This window comes from Megalobrama amblycephala, linkage group LG20 (genome assembly GCF_018812025.1).
Source record: "Megalobrama amblycephala isolate DHTTF-2021 linkage group LG20, ASM1881202v1, whole genome shotgun sequence".
NCBI classification, from domain to species: Eukaryota; Metazoa; Chordata; class Actinopteri; order Cypriniformes; family Xenocyprididae; genus Megalobrama; species Megalobrama amblycephala.
The window spans coordinates 22417387-22434668 of NC_063063.1; the positions used below are offsets into that span (position 1 = coordinate 22417387).

Consider the following 17282-nt stretch of genomic DNA (forward strand, 5'->3'; position numbering starts at 1 on the left):
TGTGATTTAAAGCAGATTTAACCAGCTGTACTGAATGACAAACATGAAATATGAAATGAAGAACATTACTGTTTCCAGATGTTTTGGTATGTGCTTGGACTAAACTCTGACCTAAGGAGAGGACTTTTTTTTAAGAGTATATAATATTGGGAATACCTTATACCCTATATTCACAGGAGCTCAGGTTATGAAAATGCATCACTTTACATTGCATACAAACTTAATTATGACCTCTTTTATGCCTAATTGGTGAGGGCAACTGTCTGATATCATTCTAAAAGGGCTTTGAATTTCCAAGAAATCATTGTCAGGAAATAAATCCCCCTCCAAAAAAGATAAACAAATATGCGGATAATGAATGAGTGAACAATAAATAATGAGATAGTGAGTTCATGGTCAGAGCACATACCTATGAGCTCGGTTACACGCTGCAGTTATTCATCGTAAGAGGATTTTACAAGGTTGGCACTACTTTGAGCAAAGCATTGTGCTTTCCCTCCAGTTCACAGATCTGGTCTGGGTGGGGTTTATGGAGCAAAAAAACAGTTTGTTCAAACAATATTAATTCCTGCTTGTACACCAAGCATTTATGTCAAGCCATCATAAGGGATCAGATATAATGGTGAAATATTTGAATGAGAGTTTAATTTGTTGACCCAACGTGCCTCAGAAATTATTTGGACATTTTTTTAGCCACTTTAGTAACAATTACACTACCATTAAAATGTTTGTAAGACTAAGGATTTTGAAAGAAGTCTCTTATACTCACCAAGGCTGCATGTCATTTATTCCTGTGATGGCAAAGCTGCCATTACTCCAGACTTCAGTGTAACATGATCCTTCAGAAATCATTCTAATATGCTGATTTGTTGCTCAAGAAACATTTCTTATTATTATCTATGTTGTAAAAACAGTTGCGCTGCTTAAGATTTTTGCGGAGACCGTGATACATTTTTTCTGGATTCCTTGATGAATTGAAAGGTCATATAAACAGCATTTATTTGAAATAGAAATCTTTAGTAACAATATAAAATGGCTTTACCGTTACTTTTATGCATCCTTGCTGAATAGAAGATCCAAGAAGAAGAAAAAACTTAATGACCCCAAACTTTTGAATGGAAGTATAAGAGTGTATTAATGTCATTCAATTAGATACAAATGATCATAGCAAATGTCTTCTGAAAAAAAATATTAATTATGAACATGTTCCACTGACAGCCAGATAATCTTTTTGTAAAATGTTTTGCTTGAAAAGTGTGATCTATTGTTCTATAAAATAAATGCCACTTGGTTTGATATTTTGTTATATAATGCAGAGACACTCTTTAAGTGTGGCTTAAATGCCCAAATACTATTTTGGACCACCACTGGGAAACATCTACTCACATAAATTATTACTCTCATTGCGTTATGTAAGAGTCTTACAAAAATATGTGATGTGCTTTACCAAAATCACAAACAGCTGTTTTGCAAAAGAGCTTTTTTGAGCACTTATTTGGATTCTGTTTCTTTTTGCCCAGATGCAACCGCTGCCTGTAATCCCAGCAATACCTGCAGACCCTCGAAACCTCCATCCTCAATTCCCAGCTTCGAACTCAAGCCCGAGAAAATGGAGCAGGTATCCATAATCATATACTCACAATTCGAGAATAACAGTATCTGTCCAAGTATAGAATTACAGAAACTTCTCCATGTTTACGGCAAGGTCAAACGCTGGTCATCCCCCCGGCGGCCTTTAATGATTAGTTACGCTTCAGTCTCAGTACTGTATTGATCTTTTTTGGTTTTACTATCATGTGTGGACAGAGTTAATCTCGCTGTTGAACAATATGTGCAGTTGGCGTGCAATCCCATATCCACTTCTACTGTGGAATGATGGGAAAATCAATAAAGACTGTGCCACAGCTTCAGTGCAGTACAGCGCAGTCTGTAGATCTGTTGATATGAAAAACAGTCTAAAGCATGGACAATTTTTAGAAAGATTTCTACTCCAGAAGGTGGTTTTACAATAATAATATTAATATTTATTTTTACACAGTTATATATATATATATATATATATATATATATATATATATATATATATATATATATATATATATATATATATATATATATATATATATAATATAATACCTTTTATTTATAATATTTATTTAGTGGATGAATAAAAGAATAAAATTTTGAAAGATTTCTACTCCAGAAGGTGGTTTTACAATAATAATATTAATATTTATTAATATTATAAGGTGATATTAATAATATTAATATTTATTAATATTATAAGGTGGTTTTACAATAATAATATTAATATTTATTTTTACACAGTTATATATATATATATATATATATATATGTAATGTATTGATTTCATTTAAAATTTTATTCTTTTATTCATCCACTAAATAAATATTATAAATAAAAGGTATTATTTATATATATATATATATATATATATATATATATATATATATATATATATATATATATATATATAATATTATTATTGTAAAACCACCTTCTGGAGAAAGATTTCTACTCCAGAAGGTGGTTTTACAATAATAATATTAATATTTATTTTTACACAGTTATATATATATATATATATATATATATATATATATATATATATATATATATATATATATATATATATATATATATATATATATATATATATATATATATATATATATATACCTTTTATTTATAATATTTATTTAGTGGATGAATAAAAGAATAAAATTTTAAATGAAATCAATACATTATATATATATATATATATATATATATTCATTCTATTTTATACAAAGACATTAAAGCGTGTGGTTTTTTTGTTTTGTTTTTTTCTTTTTTCTTTTATGTGTGTGTGTGTGTGTGTGTGTGTGTGTGTGTGTGTGTTAGAGAGAGAGAGAGAGAGAGAGGCAGTGAGTACATTATGCTGGTGTAATGAAATGTCCTAAAAGGGCGGTTGTTCTGTCCACAGGCACTGGAGGTGCTGGGATTGAAGCCTACTGACTCTCAGGTCCTGACTCTGAGAGAAAGACTGCGTTTGAACCCAGGAGGGACAGTGGCTTATGGCGGTGAGAATAATTTCTGTCAGTCCTCATTATGTCGTGGTTTATGTGCTGATGGCTTTTTACCTCTCCTTATTTATGCAGTCCATTTTTCCGGGTTTATTTTAAAAAAATAAACCTCTAAAAATGCATTTCTATACATTTTGTTGAATGAACATATTTTCATAAGAAATTTTTCTCCTGTAAGATTTTGAGAGAGTGGCAAAGGAACTCTTTACACTACCGTCCAAGTCTGACTCGGAACAGGAAGTAGCGAGATTGACATCAGATGATCTTTCTGAGTGTCCATCAAACCCTACGGTAAGTGCAAATGATTTTTATTTATTATTGCAGTAGAAAAATGCATATTATAATTTATCAATGCACATTTATACATTATATTTTTATTATTTGTCAATGTTTTTAATATTTTATATAATATTTATATAGAATATTACTTATTCTATTAAACTACTTATTAAATAATGTTTCATATGATGTATAATGTTTTTATTGTTTTTCTACGGAGCCCTGCACATGAAATGCGGACAAATACATATACACACAGTCAAACCAAAAATTATTCAGACACTTTGACTTGACTATGTTTTGCTTAAGTGTTATCTGACATAATTAAGATTATTTTTTTCTGACACAGTTTAACTCTGAGATCTTGTCATATTTTATTACCACTTTTTTAAACTATAGTGAATAAACTGTAATAATGAATTAAATGTTTAAGGTGTCTGAATAAATTTTGGTTTGACTGTATATATATTGTGGCTACAAGTTAAGAATTCGTTGAATGAACTAAAACAAGGGAACAAATTATTACAGTGTGGCCATGATTTAGTAAAACAAGGGAACTAGTTATTATTATACCGTGCATACGATTTACTTAAAACGAAGGAACAAATTGTTAATCTGTGGCCACGATATACATGTTTTTTTCCCACATGTCGTGCGGGGCTCTGTATTTTTCAGTGTTTATGATATAACAACATGTATATACATATAATATTATTTATTATTTTATAAGCCATCGTTATCAGACTCTGATGATCTGGATGAGATGGAGAGACTAAGAAAAGACCACATTGAGGCCTTGAGAGAGCTCAAGAGAATGCAGGTACTTCTATGACAACAGTTTTAAACATTGTCACATGCTGGAATGTGTGACATTCATTCATGTGTTATTGAGCGAGTCTCTCATTAATCCTATTTGCTAGAATGTGTGCGCTAACTCTAATGCTGACTCATGCGAAGATCTCTTTTCTAACAGGATAAGCTAGCAGAATCCGAGAGCCTTAATCATAAGATGCTGCAGGAACTGACAAAAGTTAAACAGGTAAGCAAATCATTCTTAGGCCTGTTTCGCACCATAAGCAGCACGTAAATGGCTCACATTCATTTTGGTGCCCATCTTAGCAGGTTACATTCACACTGTACAAGTTTGCAACCTGTTTATCAGCGCAATCATTTTGCATTATAGGCTTTCATGAAGAAACATAAAATAATTGAGCAAACTACTCATCTGTTGTTTTTTTTTAAAAGTTGTTTGATGAGCTTAAAGCAAGTTCTACATTCAAGGACAGGATCAAACAGTACTAACTAAATCTAGACAATTTAAGCAGTTTATAGCTACAATTATGGGTTTGACTTCCATGGTGAAAGCTCAGAAATAGCATGATTTTGCAGTTAAACAAGTGTGAAACAGGCCTTTGAACTTAAGTTTCCATAAATCTCATTTTGTTTTGTTTTTTTGACATTGTTCTATTCCATTGTCACCGTACCGTGTTAGATATGCCACAGGGGGGAGCTCTGGGCACATGTGCCATTAGACCATTAAAGGTGAAATGCAGGTGTTCCGTTCATGAATGCTAAATGCTGAAACTGCATTATTTTCTCAGCAGCACAGTTCAGAACTCCAAAAAGAAAAAGAAAAAATCTATGAGCAATATCCAAAAATCTATTTTCAGTGCGTTGTGCTCACTACAGGAAGCTTGAAAACACCCACATTAGAACATCATGTGGGAGATGAAGCATGTAGGGCACTGAGGGATGGCAGTCGGTGTTTGGAAATAGTTATTTTCTATGAGTTATAAAGAAACAGGCTCCCACAAACCCTTTGTATCCTGTCTCAGAGCCTCAGAAGTGCCTGTTATGTAAACCCAAATCCAAAGAGCTTCAGGATTCTGTGCAAAATTAATTGGACTTTAATGGTTTTATTAGACCGTTACTAAAGTAGCAGTACGGTCTGATCATTCTGCTGCGTATCAATTAAACAAATTTGCAAGTAAAGATAGTCCATTCAGTTGCTACAATTACATTAGCTTATGCTTAATGTTAATGGTTTGTTCAAATTAATAACCTATTGATTGTGTGCGCGGACTTTAATGATACTTTGATTCATGTGACATGTTGAGAAGAGGTGTGCTAGAACCTTTCTAAGCAATCAGAACTGATTTTTAACTTGAATACACTACTGTTCAAAAGTTTGGAGTTTAGGAAATTAATTCTTTTATTCAGCAAAGACACATTAATTTGCTCAAAAGTGACAGTTAAGACATGTACAGTACAGTCCAAAAGTTTGGAACCACTAAGATTTTTAATGTTTTTAAAAGAAGTTTCGTCTGCTCACCAAGGCTACATTTATTTAATTAAAAATACAGTAAAAAACAGTAATATTGTGAAATATTATTACAATTTAAAATAACTGTGTACTATTTAAATATATTTGACAAAGTAATTTATTCCTGTGATGCAAAGCTGAATTTTCAGCATCGTTACTCCAGTCTTCAGTGTCACATGATCCTTCAGAAATCATTCTAATATGCTGATTTGCTGCTCAATAAACATTTATGATTATTTTCAATGTTGAAAACAGTTGTGTACTTTTTTTTTTTCAGGATTCCTTGATGAATAGAAAGTTCAAAAGAACAGCATTTATCTGAAATACAAAGCTTCTGTAGCATTATACACTACCGTTCAAAAGTTTGGGGTCAGTAAGAATTTTTATTTTTATTTTTTTGAAAAGAAATGAAAGAAATGAATACTTTTATTCAGCAAGGATGCATTAAATCAATCAAAAGTGGCAGTAAAGACATTTATAATGTATTATATTCAAATAGAAAACAGTTATTTAAAATTGTAATAATATTTCACAATATTACTGTTTTTACTGTATTTTTAATTAAATAAATGTAGCCTTGGTGAGCAGACGAAACTTCTTTAAAAACATTAAAAATCTTAGTGGTTCCAAACTTTTGGACTGTACTGTATGCTACAAAAGATTTCTATTTCAAATAAAACCTTCACATTGTGACGATAAGTTCTGGGCAGGAGGCACCCCTCACATTTTCTTAGAAAATGTAAAAACTAGTTTATATGTATGGTATATGGTGTTTGGTGAACTATCAATGCCCTTGTATCGACCCGGCTGCTGGCGGTATCGTTCCTCTCACAAAACCATTCAATCGCAATTTCACTTGCGGTTGACCTTACAAGATGATCTAAATAAAGAGGAATATGCAGTTATACTCTTTATCAAAGAGACACACTGAATGTTTGGTCAGCTGTTCGAGGCCCTGTGGCGTTTCAATTGGCGTCAGGGTCAATGCAACTTCTGTCTCCCCTTCCCAGAGTGCTTTGCTCCAGTCTGTAGAGTCGCAGCTGCTCCCTCCTGGAGCACTACAGAGGGCTCAGTTCGTATCCAGTTCATCACATTGGAGCGCTAATAGATGTACTACGCTCCCTGTGGTGTGAAACCAAGGCTTTTTAAAGCCCTGCGTGTTTCGGTGAAACTTCATTCTGTATTGCTGAATCCTTTCTGCTCTCTTCACCTCCACCCACACTTTACCTTCTATATCTGCCATTAGAGCAACAGGTAGGCTGATGGGCTTTTCAGCTTCGAAGCAGTGGGCTTTTAAGCCTCCTCTCTTGCAAGAAATGTGCAGGATACATCACCGTCCACGCAGTGCGTACCCGGCTACATTACAGTAAAACGTGTGCGGGGGCAGCCTGTGACCGGTGTGAGGTGTGACTTGGCCATGTGGCTCTCCATTTCAATCTTATCTATGCATTGTGCTCTGGGGTTATGGATACGATAGAGAGTTTGTTTTGGTTTTTGAAGAGCCCTGCACTACAAAAAAAAAAAAAAAAAATCTATGGGTGCATCTCAATCTCCCTAGTTCAGTAGTCAGGGCACTGATCAGGGAGTCGGCCATTTTAAAGGGTTAGTTCACCCAAAAATAAAAATTCTGTCATTAATTACTCACCCTCATGTCGTTCCACACCTGTAAGACCTTTGTTCATCTTTGGAGCACAAATTAAGATATTTTTGATGAAATCCGAGAGCTGTCTGACAGCAGTTTATCCACCACTTTCAATGTCCAGAAAGGTACTAAAGACATCGTTAAAATAGTCCACTTGACTACAGTGTTTCAACCTTGATGTTATGAAGCGATGAGAATACATTTGTGCGCAAAAACAAAACAAAAATAACTTTATTCAACAATATCTTCTCTTCTGTGTCATTCTCCTATGCTATTTACATTCAGCCCTTCCAGGTTCTACATCAGAAAGTTGGCTCAGTATTGGCCGATTCTGTACACATGAGCAGCACGACGCATGTGTGTGATGCTATTGCAGGAGCCGGCCAATAATGAGCTGGCGTTTTGACATAGAACCTGGAAGCGCTGAACGTAAACAGCGCACAAATAGTATTCTTGTTGCTTCATAAAATTAAGGTTGAACCACTGTAGTCACGTTGACTAATTTAACGATGTCTTTAGTACCTTTCCGGACCTTAAGGCCGTGTGTCCACCAGAGCGTTTTTAGCCAGCTGAAAATGCTAGGCGCTCTGCTTAAAACGCCTGTCTGTGAGCGCTTGAGAGCGCTTCTGCAGCGCAGCGTTTTTTTCCATTGAGACGCTTTGTTGCTATGATACGGAATATCTGCGGCACTGTTACTTATAACTGATTTTGCAGGTAATTTGTTTCAGACTTAAAATGTTGACACAATGTGAAATTACTTTGCTATGTATTTTCGGAGAGCAGCAACATTAATTTCTCATCCATTTTGTTCCATTCTGTTTGTTGATGTTGTTGTACAGCAAGAATGTTGTGACGGTTGGCCGGTGTAGTATTTGTCCCGCCCCTCCTCCATTCTGATTGGATGGCTGGCTAAAAAGTGACAGTGATGAGCGCAGCGTTTTACTCAAAGTTGAACATTCTTCAACTCGAGGCGACCAGTAAAAAGACGCTCAGCGCCTCGTTACGCTCCTGGCGTTTAAAAAATGCGGCGCTCCCATTGAAAACAATTGAAAAAGTACGCTAGCAGCTGGAAAAAACGCTCTGGTGGACACACGGCCTAAAAGTGGTGGTTAAATTGCTGTCTATGGAGGAGTCAGACAGCTCTCAGATTTCATTAAAAATATCTTCATTTGTGTTCCAAAGATGAATGAAGGTCTTATGGAATTGGGAAGACATGAGGGTGAGTAATTAATGACAGAATTTTCATTTTTGGGTGAACTAACCCTTTAAGGGCTGTCTGAATCGCAAAATCCTACCAGTGCACTGACATGTTCGCTCCCTTAAAAGCCCCACAATGCACTGTGAAAACCAGGGAGCATCGATGTTTTATGTTCCCTTAACTGGTTTTATGTTCCCTTAACTGAAGTTCTGAAGCACGAAACATAAATCACTTAAAGGGTTAGTTCACCCAAAAATGAAGATTATGTCATTAATGACTCATCCTCATGTCGTTCCAAACCCGTAAGACCTCCGTTCATCTTCAGAACACAGTTTAGGATATTTTAGATTTAGTCCGAGAGCTTTCTGTCCCTCCATTGAAAATGTATGTGCAGTAGACTGTCCATGTCCAGAAAGGAAATAAAAACATCATCAAAGTAGTCCATGTGACATCAGTGGGTTAGTTAGAATTTTTTGAAGCATCGAAAATACATTTTGGTCCAAAAATAACAAAAACTACGACTTTATTCAGCATTGTCTTCTCTTCCGGGTCTGTTGTCAATCCGCGTTGAAGACTCCGCAGTGACGCTGCTCTTAGTTCTTCGTCCGTGTATTCGGGTTCAAATAAATATGGCTGAGCAAAAAAATGCAAGTCTTCCTCTGCGTCGAAATCCCTAGACATGTTTGCGAAGGTTGTTTTGTTTACAGCGTGCGTCTCCCTCAGACTGTAAACGAAGCTCGGGCGCACCTGATAACACGTCAGCAGCGGCTTACGTCAACAGTGTCACTGCGGAGTCGTGAACGCGGATTGACAACAGACCCGGAAGAGAAGACAATGCTGAATAAAGTCGTAGTTTTTGTTATTTTTGGACCAAAATGTATTTTCGATGCTTCAAAAAATTCTAACTAACCCACTGATGTCACATGGACTACTTTGATGATGTTTTTATTACCTTTCTGGACATGGACAGTCTACCGTACATACATACAGGGTGAGTCATTAATAATTTTCATTTTTGGGTAAACTAACCCTTTAAGCCAACTCACTACACATAATGACATGTGATAGATGTTTTTTTAGAATATAAACCATTATTTAATTATATTTCAGCATAAACATACATCGCTAGACAGGTAATGAACATAATCTAGTAAACATTTATAATTTATTTATTTATCAGCATATTAGAATGATTTTTGAATAATCCTTTGACTGTAATGATTGGTCATGTTCTGAAAATTCAGCTTGCCATCACAGAAGTAAATAAATTAATTTTAATAATAAATTATTATTATAATAGAAAACAGTTATTTTAAATTGTAGTAATAATTTACAATATTAGTTTTTTACTTTTACTATTTTTGATCAAATAAACTCCGCCTTGGTGAAAATAAGAGACTTCTTTCAAAAAAATTACAAAAATCTTACCGACCCCACACTTTTGAACAGTAATGCGCTGTATATAAAGGCTACTGTATGTGAATATAATAATTTTGCACTAATGCCTCCACATTCTTTTGAGACTGCAAGGCTTAACACTAGCTTCCGTAGTTCATTGAATTCTTATTATTTTTTCCCCAGCCACCTCCTCTGTTTCTCAGAATTTCCAGGACAGAGTTACTGTATATGTCCCTTTGAATTCCACATTCTTTGAAAATTACATTAACTGTAACCAATGCACAACCCTCATTATAAACTTCAGATATTCTCCGTAATGCATGCACGTTAAATGGATGTAAGTGCTAATTTAAATGCCTCTCTGCTAGAAAAGAGTCAATGTAAGATCCATCATGTCAAAGTTCTTCTTTCAGTGGGCAATTATCTTTACGCTTTTCATAAGTTATTCCTGGTGTTTAAAATAAGTTCATAGTGCTCATGATGAGTAAAATGTGTTTTCGAGTCTTACTCTAATAGGTCTGCAATAATGAAAGTCACGCAGTCATTTTAATCTTAGAGTTTTAATTGTGAGCTACCACACACTGTGTTCATTTGTAGGTCCTCACAGTGTGATTTTCACATATTTTGTGTCACCTGTTCATTAAGAGTGCTGTCATACCCCACAGCTTCGTAATTACAATGGCCTGGTTACCTTTCCTTTGTCTGATGACTATTGACTGATGCCGTGCTGACAAGTATCCAATGTTGTTGCGGTTTTCATTAATGCCCTCTTTCGATACCTGTATTATATAACAGCTTGTTTTACTGGTTCTCATCTGCCTGTACCTACAGAAACTTGTTTGCACAAATCTTGTTTTTTAAGCCTCTTTAAACAAATCCAAATATATAGGTTAAAAGAAGCAGAGCTGTGCTTTGTCATGCTGTGGGACGTCATGGGGGAAGGAGGGTAGGGGGGGAGGTGAGACTGTACAGGCATTTCTCTTCAAGTGCAATGAGTATGCAATGTTAGGGGGGAAGAGCCCCTGAGCATTGTAGCATCCTACTGTACGTGCATTCTCAGCCCTGCCGCTCTAAGTGGAACTCCGCTGTTGCAGGAAACAAAATCTGCAATGGAGGAGAGCCGATCCCTGCGGACCCGGATCCATCTGGCAGAGGCAGCTCAGAAACAGGCCCGAGGAATGGAGATGGACTACGAGGAGGTTATCCACCTCCTGGAGGCTGAGATAGCTGAAATGAAGTCTCAGAAAGCTGAGCAACCCGGCCGGGGCAAGGTATTCCACTTTGAGAGTTTTACGCTTAGCCTTAGCCAATCCGCATCCCCTGCACAGTCCCACTCCGGGTTTTCCCTCTCTCGTGTCCTACAAAAAGTAGGTCACTGTTTGCTTTGTATTATTCAGTAACTGGGCTGATGTGCTGCGAAGGCTTTAACATGATCTTGCAGGGTGACGTGGGCTGATGTGGTTATTTTTGAAATCTCTGGCTAGCAACCTTGCATGTCGCCAGGATAAACTTTTATTTTATCACAGCATTTATGCTTTTATTTTTATTCATAGCTTTTTATGATTATGTAGGATAACATTTTTGTTTTTATTGCAATTGCTTGTGGAAAAATTGTTATTGCACTTTTTATTATTCTTATTTTACCACACCAACATTCAAGAATTATGCTAAAATATAAGTAATGTATAAAACACTGTACTGACAACGCAGTTTACCATGTTCATTGGCACATCTCCAATGTTTGATTTTCTGACAGCATTATTGTGCAGTTTTAATTGCAAATTTATATTAGACAATTTCTGAATCTGTCATTTTAATGTATAGAGAAAAGTCAATTTTGTTGTTTAATATGTAAATATTGTTGTTTAACTTTAATATTCACACAGGATGATCTACAAGATCTGAGAAAAAGGATTTCTGTACTTGAATGCCAGCTACGGAAGAGTGAAACTGTAAAGAAGGATTTTGAAACCACTACGGGTAAACTTCTGCAGTTTGTGGAGGTGATGTATATTCATTTTCAATTAAGCGTAACCAGCTACACAATAAATTCACATCCTCTAACATAAGGTTTCACCATATAAATTGCTCATGTTAAATGGCTCAGGATATTAAATTAATTATATTAGAATTTGCACTTCATAGGTTGAGAGCAGCCTCACTCTTTAGTGTCCAAATTTAGTTTTCTCATTAAATCAGAAAAGCTGAGTGTCTGGAATGCTCTTCTGATGACAATTATCAACTCAGGCTTATATGAAGTGGGCAAATCTAGTCACACAAGCATAGTGCATCTACTTCATTATTCCAAGTGTTCTATTTTCAGATGTTTTTTTTTTTTTAACTAATAATTCAAGTAGTTAACGTAGTGTAGTTACCCTTTCATTAGGCACCTATGGGGAAAAAAAAAGAAAAATGTCACAACATAAAAAGAATGTGGCATAAGTATGCAGTACCAGTACCAGATTCCCATAAATCAATTATCACCCTGTTGGGCTGCGTAAATCATAGATTTTGTCACAGAACACAGGAAAAACTATTGCAGAACCTTCCTAAATAATTCTGTGTTTTACATCTGTCTAGTGCTTAAGAATATAATGGTATATTACAACACAATGACATTTAAAGAAGACAGTCATATATAATATGGTTTGGATCTTTATTGTTAATGGCACTTCAGTAACTTGTAAAGATCTGTTTACTGTATAGTGGACCCCATGCATCAGATATGATTTTGATTGCAATTTTATTATGTTAATGTGCTTTTATACCTACAGTATATACTGTATGCCACCTGTAAAGCACTGTTTAATAATTATTATTATTGATATAAAAACTATTATTATTATTAATAATAATGTGAAAATATTTAACTTTGTGCTCGTAGTAATAATACACTGATCAGGCATAACATTATGAGCACTGACAGGTGAAGTGAATAACACTGATTATCTCTTCATCACGGCACCTGTTACTGGGTGGGATATATTAGGCAGCAAGTGAAAATTTTGTCCTCAAAGTAGCTGGAAAAATGGGCAAGCGTAAGGATTTGAGCGAGTTTGACAAGGGCCAAATTGTGATGGCTAGACGACTGGGTCAGAGCATCTCCAAAACTGCAGCTCTTGTGGGGTGTTCCAAAGTGGTCCAAGGAAGGAACAGTGGTGAACCGGCGACTGGGTCATGGGCGGCCAAGGCTCATTGATGCACATGGGGAGCGAAGGCTGGCCCATGTGGTCCGATCCAACAGATGAGCTACTGTAGCTCAAATTGCTCAAGAAGTTAATGCTGGTTCTGATAGAAAGGTGTCAGAATACACAGTGCATCGGTTTGTTGCGCATGAGGCAACATAGCCGCAGACCAGTCAGGGTGCCCATGCTGACCCCTGTCCACCTCCAAAAGCACCAAAGAAGTTGGCCTGGTCTGATTAATCACATTTTCTTTTATATCACATGGTCGGGTGCATGTGCGACGCTTACTTGGGGAACACGTGGCACCAGGTTGGGAAGAAGGCAAGCCGGCAGAGGCAGTGTGATGCTTTGGCCAATATTCTGCTGGGAAACCTTGGGTCATGCCATCCATGTGGATGTTACTTTGACAAGTACCACCTACCTAAGCATTGTTGCAGACCATGTACACCCTTTCATGGAAACGGTATTCCCTGCTGGCTGTGGCCTCTTTCAGCAGGATAATGCGCCCTGCCACAAAGCAAAAATGGTTTAGAAATGACTTGAGGAGCACAACGACGAGTTTGAGGTGTTGACTTGGCCTCCAAATCTCGAACCAATCGAGCATCTGTGGGATGTGCTGAACAAATAAGTCCGATCCATGGAGGCCCCACCTCGCAACTTACAGGACTGAAAGGATCTGCTGCTAACATCTTGGTGCCAGATACCACAGCACACCTTCAGGGGTCTAGTGGAGTCCATGCCTCGAAGGGTCAGGGCTGTTTTCCACATGTACTTGCAGTCCTCTATATTTGGAAGGTGGTCATAATGTTATGCCTGATCGTTGTGTGTGTATATATATGTATATATAATATTAGGGCTGTCAAAATAACGTGTTAATTTCGATTAATTAATCGGAGAAAAAATAACGTGTTAAAAAAAATAACGCAGATTAATCCATTCCGTATTGACCTTTGAACCTGGAGCCGTTCTAGCCACCATTTGACTGTAAAATGAAGGAGGGAGACGACTGCTGCGCTACAGACAGAATGAGCAGAGCTCCTCCCTCATGCGCGCGAGCCCTCTCTGTCTTCAAAGTAAGCACCGTCTTTGCACTCTCTCTGCCTCACACATAATAATCTAAATCAACTGACATAATGCTAAAAGTTCGTAAGACCGAATCCATGTTTCACGAGGCGCATTCGGAGAATGCTTTTCCTGAATAACCGCTGGGCGTGAATAGTGCTCAAAAGAACGTCACCTCATCTTCTCTGACAGGCGCCCTGCACGTGCAGCTGACATAAACCACACTTTCAGTAAACAAAAACAAAATCCTATCCAGTGGTGAAGTGTTTTCTGTGTTGACAAATCTTTTGCGATGTCCTAATAACAGTCGCGATTCGCACGCAACGCGTCAACGTCCGCTAATGTCCAATTCGTGACCTAATGACTCATTTGAACAGATTCATTTTAATGAATCATGACAACAACTGATCTGTCCACACGGTCTATAATGAATCATTTACTCGAACAACTCTGAAATGAGAACATAAGTGTGCTTACCCCATTTAGCAAGAGTGGTTAGTAAAATTAGCCTTAATAATCCACAATATTTTCAGGTTATTTAAATGACAATGTGTAGTAAATTAGGCCTACCTATAAAATCAGTTATTTTAGAATGGAGTGAGGTGAAACCAGAACAAAGCAAGTTGTTGTTAGCTAGGTGCAATCAATTGTATATGGTAGAAAATTATATTATTAGTTAATATAACTTCTAAATGCTACTTTTTAATACTTTTCAGGTTTAGCAAAAAAGCATCTTCTCTTACAAAGCTATAAAATCACTTTTTTTTTTTTTTTGCAAAGAGGGCAAGAAAGAATTACAGTGAGAGTGACGGGTATATAGTAAATAGTATATAGTAAATATAAATGTAATAATATAGTAATATAATAAAATAAAAATGGCACTATGTTAAATCTTTATGCAAAATCATTTAACTAATATGGACTAATCTAATCACCTACATTTTTTATATCCCCACAGGCTGTCCAAGGCTTCCTGTCTGAAAATCAAAGCGGTCCAAGAGGCTATAGGTAAGATAATTATTCTTGTACTCTCATCATGTTTTGTTAAGGGAGACCTAATGATTCAACTGAATCCTAATCTAATTTGGAGTATTCCCGACAGTAGTACTACACTTAACTAGCAACAGGTGTGTAGAAAAGAATTATTTAATAACAAAGACACTTTTCCTTTAGGGACCTTTACACAGTCATTAAAGTTTGCCTTTGATATTCTAGGAGGCTGTGTATTCACAAGTGTGTAACAGTGACTTTTTTTCCAGAGTGAGACTTCTGCCTTCTTTTCTATTTATGAGATAGACTTTGGGGGCACAGACAGACAGGGATAGTTAATGACTAGAGGTCAGTACAACACCTTCCTGTGGCAGTGATGTTGATTTGGTCCAATCAACATGGCCCCCTGCATGTTCAGCCATTTTTCCCCCATAATGACCGAAGAGGCCACTGTGTCTTTGTCTATTAGGGCTAAAAAATATTACACACGTCCTCATAAATCAAAATGAAGGCTGTCAGCAATTTGCAGCCCAGAGTGTGTAGAGTTTTTTTTCTTTTTGAGGGAGGGTGCATGATGTTAGTTAGTGTAGTTGGCAACAGCTAAACACTGGTCCCAAGCCTGGATAAATGGGGAGGAGTAGAGAAAGCAATGGCAATCTACTCCACTGTCTTTGCCAAAATATTTTATGAATCACAAACAAACATTTAAACATGGTGCTGGAAAATTCACAACATCGGAAACTGGAACGTCTGCAGCATGAATGCTTGAAAACTCAACATCATAACAAATTAAATGAAACGGCTCGAAACACGAAAAATAACAAATTTCACTATAAATTCATATAAGTGAGGTCCTCCATGTTAAGCCGGACACACATTTAATGACTAGCTAAAACATTCTAAGACTGTGCTCAACATACAGCGATTGTTTCCTGTGACTGAAGCAGATTTATATACTTACACATGGAATTTATACACCGACTGTAATCGCAGACTGAACGCAAATGGACGCGTTTGAGCGCGATCAGTCATAAGTATCAATTTACATTCATAATCGGCCTTACAATCGTTAAGTGTGTGCGCAGCTTTACACAGCCACCATATGACTTTCAGCTCTGTGAATAAAATACATAAATTACACACAAACACATTATTGCCACAAGTTGTGGTGGCACAATAGATGATACTCGTCTGTGTTTGCAGTACACAAGTTGCAGTTCAGCTAGCGTGACAAACACTGCCAGTGAAAAGCACTTCCACTTTGTATATATACAGCTTCTGCGCTACCTCTGCTCTGCTTGCTCGTCCAGTGTGAAACAGGTGAAGGCTGCTGAAAATTCAGCTTTGCCATCACAGGAATAAAATAAAATACATTCAAACAGAAACCAGTTTCACAGTATTTTGGTTATTAGTTTTATTTTTGATCAAGTATATGCAGCCATGATGAGCATAAGAAACTTCTTTCAAAAACATAAAAAAAATCTTTTACAAACCCCAAACTTTTGAATGGTATAATGTAAATAAAATAATTCTGTCATAGAAGATCAGGATTATTGGGCTACATTAAAAAACAGCCGATAAATTACAATATTTGTAACAAAATATAACGTCGCTCTGAAATGGCATTCTACATGAATTAATCACACATTAATATTATAAGTCATAATCTTCTGTTTCTTTTAATATATTGCAATCAGTTGCTATGTTTTCCAAGTACTTCATAAAGTTTCAAATTAGACTGCGCAACAAATCTTAAATATGTTTCAGAACATGCAATAATTCAATCAGTCTAGTCCAGTTCAGTTGCTGCTATGACCTGAAAAATGTGGTAGTTTCATAATATGTTTTCATAACACTGGTCCATCCATGTCAGTAGGTCTGAATCCCCTTCCCCAAAAGTACACCCTATATTAGGAGTCTTGCTGGGCTCTTCTTTTATGCCAATCTGCCCAGCATGCTTTGTTCATTTCAGGTCGAAGGGAGTGCACTTTTCTACAGCTTTTATAACACGTCAGCTGAAATCAAACAAGACTGACACAGTTTTCAACCTGAGAGGGTTGTTTCATTACTTAATTTTGACATTCTGTTGACTATAAGTAACATTGCACCTACATGTCAA

At 36.3% G+C, this 17282-nt stretch overlaps 1 protein-coding gene across 4 annotated transcripts in view; it reads left to right on the plus strand.

Annotated features, from left to right (window-relative positions):
* The window catches only part of stxbp4 (syntaxin binding protein 4), a 47193-nt gene that overhangs the window by 17635 nt on the left and 12276 nt on the right, over nucleotides 1-17282 (plus strand). For all 4 annotated transcript variants that reach the window (XM_048169974.1, XM_048169975.1, XM_048169976.1 and 1 more), the window contains 8 exons: nucleotides 1521-1618; nucleotides 2987-3083; nucleotides 3265-3377; nucleotides 4096-4185; nucleotides 4339-4404; nucleotides 11021-11197; nucleotides 11813-11929; nucleotides 15132-15181. In XM_048169974.1, the coding sequence (XP_048025931.1) occupies nucleotides 1521-1618; nucleotides 2987-3083; nucleotides 3265-3377; nucleotides 4096-4185; nucleotides 4339-4404; nucleotides 11021-11197; nucleotides 11813-11929; nucleotides 15132-15181 (808 nt within the window). The remainder of the gene's footprint in view (nucleotides 1-1520; nucleotides 1619-2986; nucleotides 3084-3264; nucleotides 3378-4095; nucleotides 4186-4338; nucleotides 4405-11020; nucleotides 11198-11812; nucleotides 11930-15131; nucleotides 15182-17282) is intronic.